The sequence below is a fragment of the Cyprinodon variegatus genome, unplaced genomic scaffold (genome assembly GCF_000732505.1).
Source record: "Cyprinodon variegatus isolate N-32 unplaced genomic scaffold, C_variegatus-1.0 Scaffold762, whole genome shotgun sequence".
Taxonomy (NCBI): domain Eukaryota; kingdom Metazoa; phylum Chordata; class Actinopteri; order Cyprinodontiformes; family Cyprinodontidae; genus Cyprinodon; species Cyprinodon variegatus.
This window is the reverse complement of record NW_015151215.1, coordinates 256,656-278,613: the sequence shown is the minus strand read 5'-3', so window position 1 is coordinate 278,613 and position 21,958 is coordinate 256,656. Positions and strand designations below refer to the sequence as shown.

The 21,958-nt window shown below is 37.5% G+C and overlaps 1 protein-coding gene across 3 annotated transcripts in view; it reads right to left on the bottom strand.

Annotated features, from left to right (window-relative positions):
- Nucleotides 1-19,569, bottom strand: part of nrbp2 (nuclear receptor binding protein 2) — a 54,997-nt gene extending 35,428 nt beyond the window's left edge. The window contains exon 1 of one of the 3 annotated variants that reach the window (XM_015395822.1): nucleotides 18,939-19,569. In XM_015395822.1, the coding sequence (XP_015251308.1) occupies nucleotides 18,939-19,058 (120 nt within the window). In that variant the 5' untranslated portion in view covers nucleotides 19,059-19,569. The remainder of the gene's footprint in view (nucleotides 1-18,938) is intronic. The other 2 variants (XM_015395821.1, XM_015395823.1) reach the window with 2 other exon arrangements.
- Between the last annotated feature and the right edge of the window lie 2,389 nt (nucleotides 19,570-21,958).

Here is a 21,958-nt window from a genome sequence, read left to right as displayed (position 1 = left end):
AAAACCTGCATGACAGCAGATACAAGATGGTGTGGAAATCTCATTCCGGTGTGCAAAACAGAGCTTTAACGTGGAGTACTGCACAGGTCATCTAGACCTGGATCAGGTTTTAGCCCAAAGCTGCGACTTGATGAAGGGCTTTAATACCAACTGGTTGGAAAAAAAAAAATAATAGACCCAACTGTTTATGTGTAATTAACAAATCCATGGGAAGCATTTTATTCTAACTCTTTTACAGATTAAATAATGGAAGGAAATATAATCTAAAATACAGGCAAAATCCTATCTTCATTTTTAACCTTTTGAATATCTGTTCACTGCTCCCCTAAAAGGCCGAGCAGCACCTTGCTCTTAAGTAAGTTTGTATTTGACGTGCACTCTGTGACAGCCATGTTTGGTTTCAAAGGTCAAGATATGAGCTGCTGAAATGTCGGCGTGAATGATCACTTGGCCGAGCGGTTTTCTACAAGCTTGTTTCTAAAGCTTCATGCAGAACTCCAGACTGTTGACAGTTTAAACACAGGTGTCCCTATGTGTATGAGAACAGTCGGGTCTACAGGTTTACACTCGGTTGGGTGTCTGATGATTTTACAGCCGATATTCAGCCACAGGTTCTTTAATAAAAGTCACATGCAGGGCAAGGCTGGCGAAAAGTGTTTCTCTGACAGGCGGAAGGGGACTGATATTAACAAGGCCATATATTAAACTGTAATACCAACATCTAAGAAATTATTTCAAGCTCAACACAGTGATAAAAAAATAAAAATATATCACACCCATCTAATTCTCCCAAAATGTTCACAATGTATTATATCAATGATTCTACAAAACAGACCAATACAAAGTGGTCTATATAGTATAAAGAAAATTATACGAAAAGATCTTAGATTTTAGAAGGAATAAAAGATTGTTATATTGTGTCCCACTACACTTAATGCTTTTGAAAAGGCTCCACCTCATGTAATTAATTGTAGTTGCAGAGGCCACGCAGCTTGCCGGCGAGGGGTTCGACACGCCTTTTTTTGCCAGTGGGAAGGAAGCCAAATGCTGATTGTTAGTGGGTCGACCCATGTTTGAAAAACACGCGTTAACCCGCTAATTTTAAGTTTTTGGTACTGCTTGTTTAATGAAAGAAAATCCACAGTGGCCAGAGAAATGACTTAAATCTGACATTTATGAACATAATAATGGCAGACATTGCCTTTCAAAAATGCTTAAACAGAAGATAAAACATTAAACTAATGAAACAGACCTGGACAAATTATGGTATCTCTAGGAAATCCTAAAATAATGCGACCAAAAGGTTAGTGTTAAATCAAGTTGCGTACATCTAATCAGTCAGTGGGTATAAACATATAGAGCTACATGATGCAAGTGTGCCGTTTGGTGACATGGTGTTTACTACACTCAACATGAACCAGAGAAAGTGAAGAAAAGAGTTGTTTCCCAAGAAAGTTATAGATAAAAGTGTGCAAGTTAAAGGCTGTAAGACCATCTCCAAGCGGTTTGACGGTTATGTGACTACAGTTGCACAGATTATTCAGAAATGTAAGATGTATGTGACTGTAGCTAACATCCCTGGTTGTGGCAGCAGGAGTGAAATTAATTAATTAAATTATAAACTATATTTTTTATATTATGGATAATAATATAAAAAAAACTAGAAAAACTTGTAGCAAGATTAAAGGTGAAATTCAGGCTCAAGAAACATCAGTGTCAGATCGCACTGTCATTGTTTGAGCTACAGTGGACTTGATGAGAGAAGACCGAAGAGGGCACCACTGTTGAAAAAAAAAATCCTTAAAAAGTAAGACTGAAATTTGCCAAACTACATGCTGACAAGCCACAAAGCTTCTGGGGGAATTTCCTATAGAGAGATGAGACAAAAGTCAAACTTTTTGCCAAAGCACATCGGTTCTATGTGAACAGACAGCAAAATGAAGTATATCGAGAAAAGAACACTGTCCCTACTGTGAAACATGGAACTGTTATATTCTGCCCAGTGTCAGAGAGCTTGGTCTCAGTCGGAGGTCATGGGTCTTTTCACAGGATAATGATCCAAAAAAAAAAAAAAAACACAGCTAAAAACACAAAAGAAAACCTTGGATTATTTTGAGGTGGCCTTCTATGAACCCTGAACTAAATCCCGTTGAGCATCTTTGGAAGGAGTTGAAACAAGACATCTGGAAAAAGGCTTCACACCTGAGAAAACTGGAGCTGTTTGCTCCTGAGGAGTGGGCCAAAATACCTGCTGAGAAGAGCAGACGTCTCATTGACAGCTACAGGAAACGTTTGATTGCAATGATTTACAAAAAAAAAGTAGAGCAACAAAATACTAATTTAAGGGTACCATCATTTTTGTCCTTGAATTTTTCATGAGTTTAGTCATTTATTTATGTTTTCATTCTGTTAAAGCATGGCTGAAAAGCAATGTCTGACTTTCAATAGTTTATTTTTATAGAATTTTTATTATTACTTTTGTTAGATTGAGGTAACTTTTGGAGAACAATTGTGGGATTTTCTTTCGTCCATGTTATACTCCTTCTCTCTGCCCCATTTTTCTATCTTCTAATAAATGAGAAGTGATTTAAGTTTGGGGAAGAACTGTTAACAGAGGAGTCAAGCAATTGGACACTATATGATCAATAAACCTAAACTGAAAAAATATTTTTACTAATTCATGCCACTAATTTAGCACGCTTAATATTTCCCACCTTGTCACTTTTAATTGTCTTGCTACTGAAATGTGCTGTATAAACAAACTTGACTTCCTCTTTTACATGAAACAGTGGATCTTTGTGTAAACATATTACCGTCGACAATCATGTTACTACAACATGACAACCATGTGAGCTGGGAGGGTTATTTTTTTTTTGAGATGCAGAAATACTTGAGAATTTTCAAGCAACCAATGATAAAATTGAAAACGGCACATCTTATTCTAGGGAGATAAGAGGATATCTGTAGGAAGCACATTACAGGAGAGAACAGTTGGTCAGAGAGATAAAGTGGAGAACATTTAAACAGTTGCAGTATAGCAAAGCAAAGCTGTGGCTGTGTCCGAATGTGCGCCCTACGCACTTTAGAGGGCACTCTACAGTGGCTACTCCATTTTAGATGAGCGTCCGAATGTCTAGTGGAAGAAAAAGGAGTGGACTCGATATTTCCCAGAATGCCCCTTGAAAAGTAGTGATCATCCATGGTCACAAGACGAGCAGATAGATCCCGGAAAGCTCTCCTCGCAAAGCATTATGGGATTTGTTGTCACAGCGGGCCGCCGTCGCCTACGGCTGTCGTTACCCGACGGCGTCGACAAATAACAAAGATGGCGCAGGCACCATGCAGGGATGCGTTAACTGAGTTAGCTATAAAGTTCACTGTATAGACCCCACTCTATATAATGATTGAGGGACGTTGGACGGAGCCTGTGTCACCAATTTTTAGCAGTTATATAAAAAGTATGTTTCACTAAAAACATTTTAGATGCAGAACAGTTCTCCAGACATTCATCAACATTTTTGAAAAGATTTAAAACAGGAAGGAAGTAAGAAAAGAAAGGATATTAACAAAAGGAGGACAAAGATCACAACAAATAGAAAATGCAATGACAGAAGAAACGAAAATAAGATGGGAAAACAAGGAAGCAAGCTATTTTATATAATACGGTAAAAGTATTTTTAAATCTGTTTAGGTCTTGGTATATGTCTTGAAACATGATGAAAAAAGACCCATTGATTTAAATTCTGCACAAAGCACCTAATCTAGGTTTGATTGGAAAGAATTTGCTTTAAATACCCAGATATAATATGGATTATGAGTTTATCTTTATTTTCTCTGTATCCAAGAAAAAGTTCAATGTAAAAGCTGGAGTATAACCAGACTCATTGATAAAACACAAATTTATATAGATGCAAATACCTTTATCATCCTCACGATGGTTGTAAATCAATGGACAAACTGTTACTATACCTAGATATTAATTGATTAGGCTGTTGCTGATTATGTAAATCTAAAGTTTAGGTTAAATTCAATACATGGTTTTTTCGGTCCATTATTCATCAGGTTCATGAAGGGTTGGTGCCCATTTCCAGCTTTCTGTGGGTGAAATACCCTTGTCAAAATCTTGACAATAATGTTCTGAAATTTAACAGCCTGGAAAGCATGGACATTTATTTAATGCTTTGGACAAAATTACCCCTTCTAATGAGGTTAGCGCACGGACAGCCGAGCCAAAACTGGGATTTATTCTGCAAATTGTAACCAAATAAATACTTGCAAAAAGCTCAAACTACAGGGATCAGATTAATTGCATTTTACAGCACATATAACAGTCAGAGAAATCCAAGTTAGGAGAATATTGGACAAAGTCTCACCTGGAAACTAAGCACCGAGCCACAACCAAAAAGAAGTTTAATTTTGATCTTTTGTGCATTTATGAAAAATGTTAAATGGTTGGTAGATTTAAGCAGGAATCAATTATCCTTTCTCCTCAGGTTTCCAAAAACTGTTCAAAACACTGCTATTTAAAAACTTTAGATTTTATAATAACTAAGTAAAGATAAGCTTACAAATTAGTTCTTATTTCTTAATAATGACATGTACTGTTTATGAAAAGCACTGTAGTGACTAAATTACAGGTCAGGTTGGTGCTAGAACTCGCTCTACGGCCCCTCAGTGTTCTGGCATTAACTCATCTGTTTTCAGTCGGATAAAAAGATTTGTGTCCTAAATGAAAGAACCTTTGTAAATCCTGTAAGCCAAATCTGTCTAAATAAACACATGTCACTGCATTTGTGACAGTTTTAAACATAGCTGAGCAGACGACAATAAGAATGGGAAACAGAGCAACAGGGTCGATTCTTCTGAAGATACATTTTCTAGGAAAATAATAAAAATAAAAACAATGAAAAAAAAAATTATCCACAAAGAAAAACTATATTTCAAGTAAATCACAGGATTAAAGGCAATGCTGTATTTTTTTCTTTTATTAGAAATTTTCAAATGATTCAAAAGGCTGACTTAAAAGTTTCATTTTCTTTTGCTGCTTTCACAATTTTAACAAGATGTTTTGAACATTTTCTGCACCTGAAAAAACATTGGACAATATTTCATCCTGATATAAAAAAAAAAAAGAATTATGACTTATTTCATTCTAAAAAAAAAAAAAAAGAATCCCTCCAACAATCTCTTTGACATCTTTTCGACTTAATGCGCAGAAAATTTTACCCACTAAAAATAGATAATAATGAATTTCTTTTGAGATTACTAATAACTTAAGTCAAAAAAACGTACTAAAAGTGAATTATAACATGTTTTCAAAAATAACAGAGCAGCATAAAAACAACAAAAACTCCTATTGCCATAATTAAACCAGCGTTGCTTTGAAATGCTGTACATGACATCCATGACTAAGCAGGACTTAATATAACTTTTAGAAATTCCAAAAAAGATAAAAAACAATCCACTGGACTTAAGTCCCAAGTTACAAGTTTTTCACTTCCCATCGAGGAAGCTTTTTCAATTCAAAACATCAGAATTAGTGTTGAGTTCAAAGCCCAAAAACTTGTGTCAGCTTAGAAAACATGCAAATTGAACCAGAAGAACGGGACCGCCCCTTAGGAACGGGGAGTCATTTTTGGTTCTATGTTATCCTACAATACCAACACTGGTCTATACCTTTTCAAAAAGCTAAAGCTTTTTTCAAATGGTATTTATTCCACAGAAATTAAACTTAACATTTATCAGTGTTTGATGGAGGAAAACCTCTGAGAAGGTTCCCCCTGTCTGACTCTAAACAAACTACATCACAGTTCAGGATGTTATACTGATTTATCAAATACATTTTTAATTTTTATTTATTTTGTTTTATTTAACCAATTTTACATATTGAAATTTGGTCCTAAGTTCAAGTGAAATGAATGTTTGATGTAGTTTATTTAGCTGATATTTGTGGTTGTACATGAGCAAGTGCAACACAGGTTAACTCGATTCATGTGTTTCTCAACTATATAAACCTTTGATGTTTCCTGTTTTTCCTCATTTGTTATGTTCCTCTACCAATTCCAATATTTTGGACTTTCTTTTCTCAAAGAAGAGACCATCTGGAATGCAGCAGGACTACATACAGCAACCTAAACTGATGCACGAACTCATCAATGCACGAACAAACACTTATTTGATGCAAAATCTCTTTTTTAGCTTAAAGGATTGTTTTTCCTTTTTTAGAGAGGCTGAATAAGCCCAGACTTCTACTGTTTACCAGACGTTGTGTCCTAGTTTCTACTGCAGACTTCCCTCGTCCCAGCTGACATAACAGTAACAGCATAACTTCAAGTATTCTCTCACAACGCATTACATAACTGTTCTTATCAGCTGAAATGTACTTAGCCTGCCTCGTAAACCAATCCTGACATGTGAAAGTCTTGTTATATTTGTTCTGCTGCCTGTTTGGAGAAATCTCTTTCAATTTTAATGGTGGACAAAATATGCTTTGCCTCTGGATAGAGCATCAAAGTTACTACTTTCCATTTTGTTGGTTTTGTGATTTAAGGCTTGGCTGATTGATTTTTATTTCCAGAAAAGCTGCCAGTCTAAAGGGTTGAAGCCAGGAAGTAGCACTTTTTATCAGTTGTCCGCACGGACAATCTCAAAGAGCCGACCTCATGTGGTGTCAGGCTATCTCCCTGCTGAGTGAATTGGATAAGAAAAAAAACAATCGCAAAGTTCTGAGTTGAAAGAGGCAGAGACAGAAAAGCTGACTCCAGCAAGCTGCAAACTAAGAGGATAATAACTCCATTGTGCTTAACGACCCGAACAAAGTTCTTTTGTCATGTGAAAAAGAGCCTGAAGCAATGATGCAACCTTTCCAAATCTCTGGTAGAAGTCAACAAAGATGACCACAACCATTCAAAGATCGTGCAGATATAACCAGCAAGGAAGGGATAAGGCATTCCCTTCAGGCATGAAATATCAACTGACAGGAACCACAGGAACAGTTCTAGAAAGCTCCCGGTGGACGTGTCGGCTATTCCTCGAAGTGTTCTCATCTGTGCCAGTTCTCACATCCAACTGGCAGAAGATTGGTGCAGCTCTGTTTCATGTTGCTAAACACTAACGGTCGCCCTAGTGAATATATTTCACAGATCTCATGACCCTCAGAGACCTAGCCGGCTCATGTTATATCAGTGTACTGCAAGCTGGATCACAGGACCAATAGGCTGCAGTTTCTAACATAAAAATCATGTTAGGTTTGACCGGAATAAGTTGTGGTTACTGAAAACCTGACAGACTTACTATTAACTGATGGTTGTGGTGACAAAATGATAACACCATACATTTTGCTCAACATATGGGATAAAGAAAAATTTTTTTTGTATGACAACTCAGATCTGGATTATATATAATGCCATTTTGTAAATTCTGCTACTGAATAAAGAATATAATCTGTGCATAATAGTTCAAATTCACAACCCAGATGGTACTAATATTTATTCATGTGTTCTCAAATATGTTAAAAACAAAAAGTGATGAGGTTTGTGTTGGGTCCATATATATAAAAAAGGAAAAATAACTAATAAAATAATAACACCATTAGGAAAAATCTTCATGTCTATTTTAATGGTGCAAAATCTGTTAGTAAAATGTATTTGCCCTTGCCTCTCTGCCTGTGCTGACACCACAATGTTGAACTTGATGCTTTAATTCTCAATTTTTTTAAACTGATTACAAAACAATATTGAAACAAAAAGAATAATTTCAGAGATTTTATTTTAATGTTGCATCTTATATTAACCCTTATAGTTCAGCGCTGCATTAAAGAGTGAACTAGTTATGTAATCAATAGGACAGTTGTGTTTAAACATTCAGCTGTATGTCATTTCCTTAATCATATATCAAAATATTTTAGTAGTTAAGATTTTTGTAAAAAAAAAAAAAAACAGATCTCAAATTTTTGCCAATATAAAAGAAAGGCTAACAGTTTAATTGTTTTCCTTTCTTGTGGTTTAGAAAATAACTGCAAGTACTTGGCTTCTTGTATTTTGCCAGTTTTACCAAAATACTTGCATCCTACTTTGTTTTCAAGTTAATTTAAAGGAATTAAAACTAAATCAGAGAGGAAAGCCGGAGACATATTTGGCCTGTTTTCTATAATGGTTCCCTTTTCTGAAGATTTTTATTTATCAATGAAAATCAATTCAAATGAAAATGCATCAATTTGCAACAACAGACTCTCCCTGACAGTTCAGATTTCTCCACCCAAGGTCAGATGCTTAAAAAAATCATTACAAGGGACAAAAATGGCCTATGTGATGAACTTTGGAGATTTGCTCGACAGTGTAAGTGCTCTGCGACTTCAGACTTCCTGTTATCCGCTAAATTCTCTCTCTTAAACAGTGGCAGCCTAAATAAGCTGCAGAGCCAAGTTTAGACATTTTATTCATTTTCAAATATCCAATTTCTAAGCAAAGATCTCTACAAGTAAACAACACCGGCCCTAAATCCACCATTTCTCTCTTTTATGGTAAAAATCAGCAATCAGTGTCCCAGAAAGATTTAAACGTTTACAATGGAAGGCGTTTCAGCAAAAAACATCTATGCCAGCTTTGAAAAAAATCTTAAGGGATTAGGACATCTCTAAATAACAACAGGGGTAACTAATATGGCTCTAAAAGCTAATATAATAAACAAAAAAACTAGAACTCCACCTCCTCCTCTGACCATCTGTAATAAGGTTATGCTGCCAGAGCCTCAGCTACAACATTCAGTGTCAAATCCCAGACAAATATTATCCATACATCATACCAGAGGGTGAATAGCTAAGCCATGATTGGGTAAAGTATTTCCAGCTGCTGTTTTCTGATAACCATCAAACACCGATGCAACATTTATTAGCCATTTAATTTATTAGCACCAATGATTAAAAGGACAGCAACCTTATAATAAAGCAAGTCATGGCAAGAAAATATGCAGATGATATTTTGTTGTGAGTTAGTCATAAATCAGGCTTGTGGGAACATAGCAGGAGCTCCCTTGGGTTCCAACAAGACGAGGCGACTGGAAATAGTTGGAAAAACACACTGCTTAAAAAAAAGAAAACACTTTTACAAATATATTTTTGTGTGTAACTTTATGATGGGGACGCACCCTAAATTTTGGCATATTTATAATAATTTTTTCATCTTAAGTGCATCAAACAAAGATTAATTAAATAGCTGTTATTGATTAATTAAAGCAGCTCATCAGTAAAAACTCTCAATTGTTTATTGGGTTTGAGGGTGTGAATAGGCTTCCTTTTATCTTAGAGCAGCAGGCGAGGAGGAACGCTGATGCCTAAAGCGAGCACATAAACAGGTGTGCTTAAGTCGACTGTCCCCCAGTCCCCACGAGGGAAATCTGAGAGGGAAGCCTTCCTGAAAGGGCAGCATGAGCAGCTCTGCTGGATTATTATGGACTGTGAATGATTAAGAGGACACATCTCTACAAGCAACCGGACCCAGGCTCATAAGAGGAAATGCTTAGCTGCTGACTGAGGGGTCATTTGTCGGCTGTAATGCGAGTCAAGATTTGGGTGACTTGTGTAGGCATTTCCTGGCTTAACCCCAGGAAACAATTACCAAGTAAATTAGTGATATAGAAAATTCATTAGAGGAAGTTTTAAGTTGATCTTTCTTTCAAAGTAGAGAAAATAAGTATGTTTGTGAGCATCTGAGAGGATCATTCTTTAGTATTTATTTCACCCTGTGTGGCAATATTTAGAGCTTCAACAAATATCTAAAAGTTTTAAAGCAAAAATCACCAGTATCTCCAGATCGCCTGGTTTCTTCATCTCTGCATTTTGTCATACTTAAATATTTCATATAAAACAATTTCACCATAAAATCAAAAATTTATTCTGACAGTGATATTTAATTTATTTGAAGTATCCAGTCTGGCAGTAACCTGCGTATTTAATCACAAACATTCAACAAACATTCAGACTAGTTTTCTAAGCCAAACCGAGACTGTGATTGCTGTTCTAGTAGAACCTCTCTGGCTGCATGAAGTAGGCAAAATTATGTCAAAAATTAAAGCCACCATGCCCAGAAATAACAAAAAATAAATAAATAAGAAAGGAAGTCAGGAAAAATATGATACAAAGTGGAAGGCATGATCATAGAAAAGGAAAACTACAGCGGTTCAAGCAGAATCATTAGCCACCTATCGGAGAACCATGTGCAATATTATTTCCTCTGCAAAAGACAGTTTGAAAAACATTAATTTTCTTCCAAAAACAGAAAAAAACTATTATTTAAAAAAAACACCAAACAGTTATCTACTGGATCAAATACAGTTAGTCATGTAGATGTGGTATATGAGCTGATTCAAGGCTGTTTTTTTCTGTTTTTCCTGTCTGTGTCTAAAGGTGTCTGCAGCTCTAAAACTTTATGCAAGCAGTTTGAGCTAATTTTAACTTAATGAACCACATTTACCCATTAAAATCAGCTTGATTAGTTTATACAGACTAGAAAAGGTTAATGCAGACAGTTCTGACTAATTTAAATCTCAGCAGGTCGAGGGAGACCCTGGCAACATGGAGACGGAAGGAGTAGTGAGAAGCACTGAGGAGCTACAGAACAGTCATTGGGCGGAATTCATAGGAGGAGGTTGGAGCAATATTGAACCAAAATGTCAGAGAAGCAACGATAAACTTCGGCCTAAACTCAACTGGATACTATGGAACATTACCCTCTACTATTTTACACATGTGCAGTAGAGAAACAATCATGGTGCTTGAGTATCACTAGACACTGGTTTTAGCTTGGTGCGTTGATAACTATAACCTACCAATAAACCATCATGGAAGCTTGCCTAAGGGAACTCTCAAAGGGGTCATTGAATGCAAAACCTAGTTTACAAGATATGGAAGTAAGTTAGAACTCATCGATTTATCAGTGAAATTTAGAAAGCATTCCAGTTTTTAAACAGAAAACTCTGCATGTCAAGACGAAAGTAGGATTAAAAAAATGACAGTAACAACTTCCACAAAAAAAAATTGCTCATTTACATGACATCTTAATAGCACAGCAGACAGAAAATAACATGGCAACAAATGTATTTATATAAATTAAAAACTCACTTTAATATTAACCGTGAGGATGTTTGGATTTGTCTGGTAGTTTGGGGGCTTTTAACATCTTTGTGCTCAAACTATTGAAGTTATAACACCAGTAACAACTAGTTGAAAGACTACAGATGGATTAAAGCAACATTTAAATTCCCTGAAATCTAGGTCAAAACTTGCATTATTGCAGATGCTTAAGTAAAGTAAAAGGCACAGTTCTAGAAGTACATTTATTTCAAAATGTTACTCAAGTAGGGAAGGGTTGGTCAATAATTTGATTTTTGGCTTAGCAGCTCTTGATGTTTGACCCTTTTTTCTTCTTCAATGTATAATCAAAACCTGAAATGCTACCTTACCGTGTAACAACACCAGCTGGTAATTTTAAGTTATATATGTCAGGGCCTGAGAGCTTTTATTATTGTTTTACAGCATTGCATTTAAACTTTAAATTCAAGTCGACTGAAATAAGTTGTTAAAACCTAATTTCCATCATTGGCATTTTTTTTTGCATGAAACCAAATAAGGAAAAAAAAAGTTAAATCGGATTTGATACAAAAAATTAATCAGTCCTATATTCCTGCAAGTGTAACTGACTAAAAGTAACTAGCTCTAAATCACTTCAACTGTTTCCAGAGCTGAGAGTTCAGATAAAGTAAAGGAGGGACCATTGTTTTATTTTCGATGTACAGAGGACGGATTGCCAAACAGATGCCCCTCCCCCATCTGTTGCTCTGCACCGGTCAAGACAGCACCATGAAACTGTTTTTTACAAGTTTTTGAAAAAAAAAACAGAGTAACTGAGAGAAAACTAATGAGGTTCCACCCAATAATCTTATTATGGTCAAACTTTTTCAAAAAAGAATTTTGAAAGCAGTGAAAGCTGCTAAAATATCATATTACAAGTACCTTTTTTTTTTTTTTTTTTACAACAATCCAGACGAAAGAAAGCAACCATGTTACGTCTGAATCTGCACCCAAAAAACTTTCCCACCTGGCTATCCACTCAGTTTCCCTAATAAATTGATCATTAAATCCTATTTTAGATTTATTTCAGTGCTTTTTAATTGACTAAAACAGTCTTTGATCATTTTAGTCAAGGGTCAAAATTTCTGTAATGACGTTACAGTGTAGAGACAGATCCAAACACCTAAACATCACATTTCATTTGCTAGAAACATTTGATAAAAGCAGTTACTTTTACCATTATAACATGTTTCTATCCAGTTGTTTTAGAGAAAACCTATACCATAGGTTGTATGTTGGAAGTTTCTGAAGAAGAAAACACAAGCACATGTTCACTTTCTGCATGTCTGGGGGAAGAGGTTGGGAAATACTGGACTCAGTCTGTACTGAGTACTACAATCATCAGAAAACAAATCACGTTGCAAATCATGTCCCTCTAAATTTGTTTTGCAGATGACGTGCCGATTTCTAGGAAAGTGTTTTTCCAACTAGAGAAGTAGGGCAACATTTCAGCACCGCTGTGCAACAACTGTCCTCCCCTTTCAATTAGTTTGTCCCTCAAAAGAATGTAACAAGTTAACCCACAGGCTCAAGCTTGATTTATTTCTTGTCTGATCTTGTGGTATCCCTTTAGGGGAAATGAAGATGAAAGGAAGTTGAATGGCCAAAACTGCCACTTGTGGTTGTGGTTGCCCTACACTGTATGTGCAACAAAATGTAGAATAAATGAATACTTTCTCAGATCATGAGGAGGATCCCACTGGTTCGGTTAACAAACTGCTGCTAAAAGACGAGTGTTAAAGACAAGATCCATTAAGTAAAGTGGATGGTTCAATGTCCGATTGCGGAAGTCAGTTACTCAATCGCTATAACCTTTCTATAACCTTTATCAACTAAAGTAAATTAAGAACTCATAAGATTCAGTCACTCTATTTGAAAATGAAGAAAACCTCGAGAGCGACTTGTGTGCAGGAACTACAGCGGCGCCATGTCACCCGGCTTTACTGGTTATATGACGTTCTACCAAATGTTTCAGGCGTTTCTTCATCATGAGATTTATTTCTTATTTGGAGCTAATCCTGATAAAAGTAATTTTAAAAGCAGAATGTTGCATTTAATTGGTTAGAGAAAAATAAAAATAAACAATCTGTCCAGTGGTTGGTTCAGCTTGAAAGACGAGGCGTTTGGGAATCCTTCTGAATCTGATCTCAAACCTGCTTTCAAAGTTGGCTCACTGTCTGCTGGTGAGGCGATAGCACGTGTTCACCAATGTGCAAACGCTCAGGTTGAGTATATAACTCAATTTTTTCACGTAAATGCGCAAATAAGGAGGTTATTGTGTTTAAAAACAGTTTCCATTGGAATAACGCTCATTGAAACTCAGTGCATCAGTCTAACTTCTGCGTAATTTTGACAACTTTTAGGGTTGTGCTGAAATGTGCCTTGACAGACTCCTGGAGAAGGGAGCCCAGATATCAGTTAAATGCATAATGGAGAATTTTCACTTTTTTTTTTTTAAAGAACAGCCCTCTCCACTTTAAAAAAAAATGCTGCTGAGAGGGAACGGCTATTAAACACGTGCAAGAGAACGCACAAGCTCATTTCTCCTCATGCTGATCTGTTTAAAAGTTGAGGTTCTCATAGTAGCTCATACAAACTTACTGTGCCCAAACGTCTGCCCTAACCCCTAAATCCCTTAATCACTATATAGAGCGGGGACTATGTAGTGGATTTAATAGTGAACTCAGTTAACTGACCGTTCAGACAGATGATCACCACTTTTTGCTTCCTGTTGGTCACGTAACTCTGCTTCCACCTCGCGGTGCCTGCGCCATCTTTGTTATTAGGTGCAACTGTCGGGTAGCGACAGCAAATCCCATGATGCTTTGCGAGGAGAGCGCTCCGCTCAAACATTGCGGGATATGTCTGCCTCTTCTGAGGCCTTTCTTTTCTTTTCATACACTTTGTAGACACTTTTTTCTCTTACGACCATTATCAAAGAACCGCTGTGAGAAAGGTGAGCTCCAATGATTGGCTGAAACCGAAGCTCACCACAGATATACGCCTGAAAGTGCGCACGCACAGAAAATTATAGCTAAGAGGACGAGCACGTAGGACAGCCTTATGTACACATATCACCAGAATGATTGACAACTTAGGAGGACCACTTATTTAGATGATCCACCCAGAAAAACAACATCCTCCACTATAACTTTAAAGGGGGAAATACACTCAAAAAAAAAGTGTGGTGGCTTGAATTTCTGCTTAGCGGGGCTAGTTTTTAGTATAGCAACCCGGTACCTGGAAAGACAATAACAAGAACTCTGTGATGCCCAACTTTATTGATCCAAACATTAAGTGATAATTATTCATAACTTGACTACCTTGAACTAGCATGAAAACACATGTGAAGGAAAAGCTGTATAAAGGATAGAATATGTCTTTCAAATTAGTTAACAAATGAATATAACTGGCTGTTTCCCATTGTTAAAGGCTCTTCCTCAAACTTGCATCTTTTAATCATTGTAGGTGAAAAAAAATCATTAAAGAAGAATATTTAAAGAACTTCAGGGCTCTTTGAAGAAAATATACAAAAATAGAAAAAAAAAAAAACATTTTCTGACAAAGATTAGAAAATTACTTACATGTACTTATATTTTACCTTCTACTATTTTACTGATCATGTCAGCTCACTGAGGTACAAAGCAGTATGTGACAGACGGCTCAGACAGCATTGGTAATCAATGGGTGGAAACTCATGAGGGCAGGGAGTCCTGTGGGTCTGTGTCTTCTTTTTAAAAGAGAGAACTTTAAATTGGTCTTCAGAGACCCTGTGTGTGTATAAGAGATAATCTTTAACTTAAATACTCAACCTTATCTGGAGCAGCTGGTGGCAACACCCACAGCTTCACAATACTGTTACATCCAGCAGCCTGTTTCTTCACCCTGTCGCCTAGATTCATCACACAAATGCTAAATTGGGTGTGTTGGAGTTATAAAATTGTAAATCTACCGACTGAGAATGACATAGATTCACTAGACATAAAACAAACACATGATAATTGATGGCAGAGGAGGCTTTAAGCGCAGTGTTATATTCCTTTAGAGTAACCCTGCAATTTGTGTCTCCTCTTGTTTTTCATAACTAATCGTTTTAAATTATTAAAAGACAAATCATTATTGACAGGATATTTAGAAAAAAATATTTAGATGGTTCTAATCTTGCTTCTACTTTCAACAGCTGACCATTAAACCAGTTAAATTATTAACTCAAATCAGTGGCCGATATTGTGTCTGATGATTGACAATTGGTTAAAGTTTTACGTGCTTCCTTGAAATACTATCAAAGGAAAGAGATCAACGATTTCTTCAGCTAATGAAGCCTTCACTAACTGCCCTAAAATGGTTATGTTTATCCAGATCAAAAACACAGCAGCTAGCAAAGGTTTTAACGACATCTTCAACTTGTTCAGTTGAATTGATTTTTCTGAGATTTTATGTTATTAAAGAAGTGCAAAAGTAGAGTACTTAGTATAAATGAGCAAGGAAAATGGAGAGGAGAAAATAGATGAATGTAACCAGACTTACTATTGCGACATCCTAGGAATGTTTTTACCCTACCATGAGTAACTATTGCAAGATCCTGGACAAGTTTTACCAGATCCTACCTATCTATTGCGAGATCCTGGAAAATATCTGACTTGTTAACATGGGTTAAACCTAAGAAGCACAAAAGCACAGTTCTAACCACAGATCTAAAGATTACATGTCTTGTAATCCAGAGGAGACAAACTGGATCATACCTTACATTATACGACTATATCCAGTATTTACTAAAGAGTATGTAACACAAATCCTCCAATCACATAATAAAACCCATATTTAGAAACACCAGCCGGTTTGTAGGTAGACATTAAACTGCGCTTGAACATGGTAAATGGCCTGTACTTACATAACGCCTTTTCAAGTCAGAGGAGTTGACCAAAGTGCTTTGTACTACATTCAGTCATTCACCAAGCACTGATGGTGGCAAGCTACATTGTAGCCACAGCTGCCCTGGGGCTCACTGACCGAAGCGAGGGTGCCGTACAGTGCCGCTACCGGGTCCTCTGACCACCATCAGTAGACAATGCAGGTAAGGTGTCTTCCCCAAGTACACAACGACACCAAAAGTCAGAGCAAGGTCTTGAACCGACAACTTTTGCTGTGAAAGCTCCTGCATCCGATGCCACTGTCCCCCATGTTATTTGAAGAAGCTCGACATCCCCATTTGCCCATTTGGGTATGCATTTTCCCCAAAGCTGATTTGTTTTACTTTGCCACTGTTTCACTTCCTGTCTGACTCCTGACATTTCTGTCAAACACTGCGTAGTTCTGACCAAGAAACCCCCTGTTCCACTTGATCGGGCAGCTGAAGGCACAGTCGTAGAGAATCACCAGCAGTCCACACGTCCCCAATCAATAAACATTGTTATAACTGTTACAGACATTAAATGAATGTACCCAGCAATCTATTTTTCAAGCAAAATACCCCTAAACATACAGTACTTTAGTCACTCACTCACTACTTCAGACGCTAACGTCTTTTCTGTCCCTTTTAGAGTCTTGATTGACCAAAAAAGAAAGCCCCACGCACTTCAAGGCTTGGCTGTTAAAGGGTTCGTTGCAGTGGTAGCCAATCAGACGGTTCCAATTAGTGCAGATCGTTTAATTTCACATTTCTGGTAGCTGTGAAGACAGAATATTATTTTTTTTTTTTTTGAACAGATCCAAATGGAAAATAAACCTTTTCTTTTTTACGATTACTCATGGTTATTTTTTTTGGGAAAGAAAAGTTTTCCTGGGAGCTTGTAATGATTTTTTTTTTCTTGAACAACAATCTCCAAACAGGTTATTTATGACTGTTTGATCAGTAAAAAGATCCTTGATAAATTGTGCTGCCTTAATAAATCATAGAACACTTCCTGTTCACGTGTTAAGCTGCCAGAAATGATCCTCTTGAACCACAATGACTTTATGACGTAAAGACATGTTTTTAAAGCTGCAAAGATTATGTTTACGGTACAAATGATGAAATATAGCATAGATCAGGGGGTCCCAAATATTTCACCCTGTGACCCCAAAAATAAAAATACAATGGCCTGGTGCCCCCCTAAAAGTATGTAGAATTACTTTACTCTATATGTATTTATACAAGCAGAGACAGGTAATTACATTCATTTATTTTTTTCAATGACATTTTAAATGTATTTTTATTGTATGTATTGAAATAATTGTCCACTAATTTAGTAATCCATTAATCGTTAACTGGAGTATAGACTCTACAACATTAATATGGCTGGCAGAGCAACCAATCATTGTGAAAAAAAATACAAACATTTTGTATTTAAAATTAAACATACGTTTTCTCCTGTCAATATGCTCTATCCAGAACTCCTAAAGTGGAAAAGTTTTAGTTTCACCTGGTTTAATTTCATAAAAATTATTTAAGGAACCTTTGGATATCCGATTATGAATCGGATTAATCAATTTGCAAAATAATTGTTAGTTGCAGCCCTAATAAATAGCCCTAAAAAACCTGCAGTCTTTTGACTTTTTTTTTAAACTTCTGACTTCCTATAATCCTACTTGTTAACACACACCAACTTGCAAACATTTTCACAGCAAACGTTTCCTACTTTTGTCGCATTACAAACACAAATTTTTAATGTAGTCTACATATTTGAATTTTAAGTAAAAGAAAAACACCCACTAAGGCCTCATTAAGCACCAAATTAAAGTGAGAGCAAATTACAGCTACATTCAGAGGTCAACTAGTTAATAATCAGAGTCCAAATGTGATTATGCAATCACAGTATAGATCCAGCTGTTCTGTTAAGTCCTGATTTTCTTTTTATATAACGCTAGAAAACAAACAGCTAATAATAAGGATGAAGCTGTCAAGAGGTTTAAAGCAAGTTAAGGTTATAAAACAAAATCCCATCCTATTAACATTTAACAGAGTGGGACACAAAAGCAAACATAGCTGTCCATCAAAACTGGGGGACGCAGCCCAGGTGGAATAATCTGTTGATAAGGGGGCTATGTGGGCAAATATGGCTTTAATTTAAGAAAGTTAAGATAAAAGTCAGTGGAGAAAGAAAGCATAAGAAAATCACAGCGCGAGCAAACATGGAAAACGAGGCTCAAACAATGTGCAAAACCGCAGAGTGAAACATGGTGGAGGCACCGTCATTCTGTGGGGACACTTTTTGCAGCAGGAATGGTGAAGCTGGGACAGTTTGTGGAAGAATAGAGTATGGATAAAAGAAATACTAGAAACCAGAAGAGAGAGATTAATGAACAATCCTAATCATACTACTTAATCAAAGTCTAGAACTATGTGGGTCTTTCACATAACATCCAAGTAAAAAAAAAAAAAAAAACAGTAACAGTCTGTATTACCTGACAAACTATCACAAAAGTATTGGACAATGAATTGCTTAGAGGTTGGAAACTTCATTTAAACCCAAAATCTACTGGTTAAATCTGTATTTTTCCTCTGTGTTATTTGTTTTTCAGCGTGCAAATCTGAGCAAACTTGGACTCATTTTTGTCCTAATATCCCACTAAACACAACCCACCTAAAGAAGGCTGTGCAGTTCATCACATAAATCGACAATCGTACCCTAAGCTGCGTGTTTTTATGCAGATTTGTGATGGCCTTCGTGCAGGCTCCTGCTCCTCTAGGTGTTTAGTCTGCACCCTGAAATAGATTGCATGTAGGCTAAGCTGATCACCGCTGTGAGATTTATTGATGGAACCACCAATAGCTCGGTGTGACCCATGCATTGCATAACCACAGACAAATACAACAAAAAGAGAAGCGACCAACCTGTTCTTTGCGTTTCTGCCAGCGGCCGCAGGGGCTTTCCTCCAGGATCTCACTCTCATCCTCACTCTCCTCCTCCTTCCCTTCCGATCCTGATTTCCTCTCCGGGACGGACATGGTCATTTTACCGCCGTATGTGTCCAGATTTCCACCCTACAGACCTCCTGCTTGTCTCCCTCCCAACCTTTCCTTCTTCCTCCTGTCCCGTGTTGTTGTGGAGGAGGAGGAGGTTTGCAGCAGAGGCTGTCCGCTCAGCAGCTTGTCTGCGCAGCGCAGTGGAGAAACCCACCCCCCCTGCCTGAAGACCAGGCTCTCTGTGTCTATCAGCCTCCTCCCCTCTGCAGGCGAACGGATTTCCAAATAAAAACGCGCAGTTCGGTCACTGTAACAGCAGGCACGCCCTTCAGATAAAAGCTACAAGTGTGGATAAGTCAGCGCAGTGGAAAAATACATCCCAGCATTGCATGCAGCATTCGCGCCGTGGAGCCGTTTCTGTCCGTGTCTCACCAACACCTTGAACCCCGGTGGAAAACGGCCGCTCCTCTAATTCATCCTGTTCGTTCACTTGAAGCAAAGAGAGGCCGGTATGTGTGACGGAGACGGAGCGGCTCCTTCTATCTGTGTTTACGGTGAGCTGAGCTCGTGCCGCGCGCGCGCTGCGCAAAGAGGATGGAGCCAACTATCGTAAAGCCCCTAATCTATGCGCACATTGGACAAAAGCGGGGAATCACATTCCCTGCTTTTATCAAAGTACCAAATTTCGACACGTTTTTTGGGGGGAAAACGCAAAAATGATTGAATAATTTTAGAAGGAAATAACCATTAAAAAAAACAAACACTGTACCTAATTGAAAAAATAAACGGCTGTGTAGGATTTTAGGTTTGTTTAGATTCGTCTCGGTGTTTATGATAAAACCACTGATAAAGTCGTTTAAAAAAGTACCCCGAGTGTTTGACTCCGCCCACGTCTAAGTTACAATTGGCCCCCTGCTGGACGAAAGTGAGAAGTACACCCGAAACCATGTTCGCAGCGTAAATTAGGTCACAACCAGGGGCGCAGCTAGATGGGGGGCCAGGGGTGGCCACAGGGCCATGGCCATCACCCCCCCCCCCCCCCCCCCCCCCCCCCTCTAATACACATGGTGGCAGCAGTAATACTCTCAAGTGGAATATTCAAAACATTAAAATGTTTTGTGGTTAATTATACACATCAATATACTAACATCAAAGATGATAGGTACAGAATTCATGCTCTTTTCAGAACTAGATGTTGTATTATATGGAGTAAAAAGAAAACTATGTCCCTGCAAGTCATCTAGGAGTCTTCAGTGAAATCATAGATAAATAACAATTTTAATTTTAAAAAACTTATCATATAATCAATTTATGTAGATATTAGTGCTCGTAAATATCAATTTTATGCAGAATGTTTATTGATAAAAGTAGGTAAGTAATAACAATGGAAAAGATTCACGCCCCAGAACTCAAAACTAAAAAAGTTTTATCCACTATACCTTTAATCTAGAAATTACGGATGTTTAAATATATGCGTCTGTTTGTCAGCAAAGGCTGTAGGAAAGTGTAGTTTGTCTTTATTTAGAAAATAGGGATGTTTTGCTCATTAATTTTCCTGTTGGAACAGTGTAGATTGACTGTGAGGTTCTGGTGCCCATCCGCTATGGGCCACCCCTCAGTGCAATTGGTAATTGCCTGGCCACCTTTAAAAAAATCTGGCTTAACCTCTGGTCACAACAAAATAATTATTAATTAAAATTAAATAATTATTTACTAAAATGTGTTAATAGAATAGAAAAAAAAAAACAAAGTGTGAATTAACCATATACCTACCAGAAAACAGTCCCTAGGTTGATCTTTATCTAGCACAGAGTTGGTACATTTCCGTTTTGAAGTAGCAGAGCAATAGAGAAATTAATAAAAAGCTAGATGCAACTGAAAAAAAACAATAAAATAAAACTATACAGTAGTGCTGTTGCCACTCTAGGAGCCCCTGCTGTCTCTGCACTCATTATAAGTGTTGTCTAATCTCTTTCCAAAAGAAAACAAATTAGTCAGACCATATAGACAGAGTAAGTTTTTCAGTCTTACTAAATTGCCCTTAGTTATAGGTGATAGCATACATACATTTTAATGTCCTCTGGCACCATTATTATTATTAGTAGTATTTTTATTTTAGACTGGTTTTCCTTTTCTCATTCACTGCTGTACTTTAAATGGCAATGTCCATTTCACTGTTGTAAGCTGTAAGCAACGTCATTTTGTTTTGTATACACTCAGTGTATATACAATGACAATGAAGTTTGTCTAAGTCAGACGTTGTTGGTCCTTTGATTAACTGGCAAACTTTTTCGGGTATTTTTGGCCTTATTGCCACTGATGATATCCCATGAACCTACAAACCTGGTGTTTGTGGGTTCACGGGAGTTCCCCCAACTGGTCCACATGTGTTTTGTGGAACTGGGGAAGGCATTCTTGGGGGATGGTCCCGGAGGGCCATCCCGTCACTGTGGAAGTGGAGCAGGAGTTTGGTCTGCGTTGCAAGCACTAAATCGGACCTGTTCCCATTGCATGCTGGACTTTCTGCAACTAGTCCTTTTCATAATCTTTATGGACAAGATTTCTAGGAACAACCAAGGGTGGAGGTGTTCTGGTTTGGGGACCAGCAGATTTTGTCCCTGAGTTTTGCATAAAATGTGGTTCTGCTGGCTCCCTCTTGCCACAACCTACAGCATGTACTGGGGCGGTTCACAGCTGCGTGCAAAGCAGACAGAATGAGAATCAGCTCCTCCAAGTCCAGGGCTTATGGTTGGAGGAGAGTTCCTGCCTCAGGCGAAGGCGTTTAAGTATCCTGGGGTCCTGTTCATGCGTGAGGGGAGAATGTAGGGAGAGATTGGTAGACAGAGGAGTAGGGCTGCTGCTAAAGTGCAGACGCTGCACTGCTGGGTTGGGGAAAAGAGTGAGCAGAGCTGAAAGGCAAAGCTCGTGATCATGGATCACAATCGAGA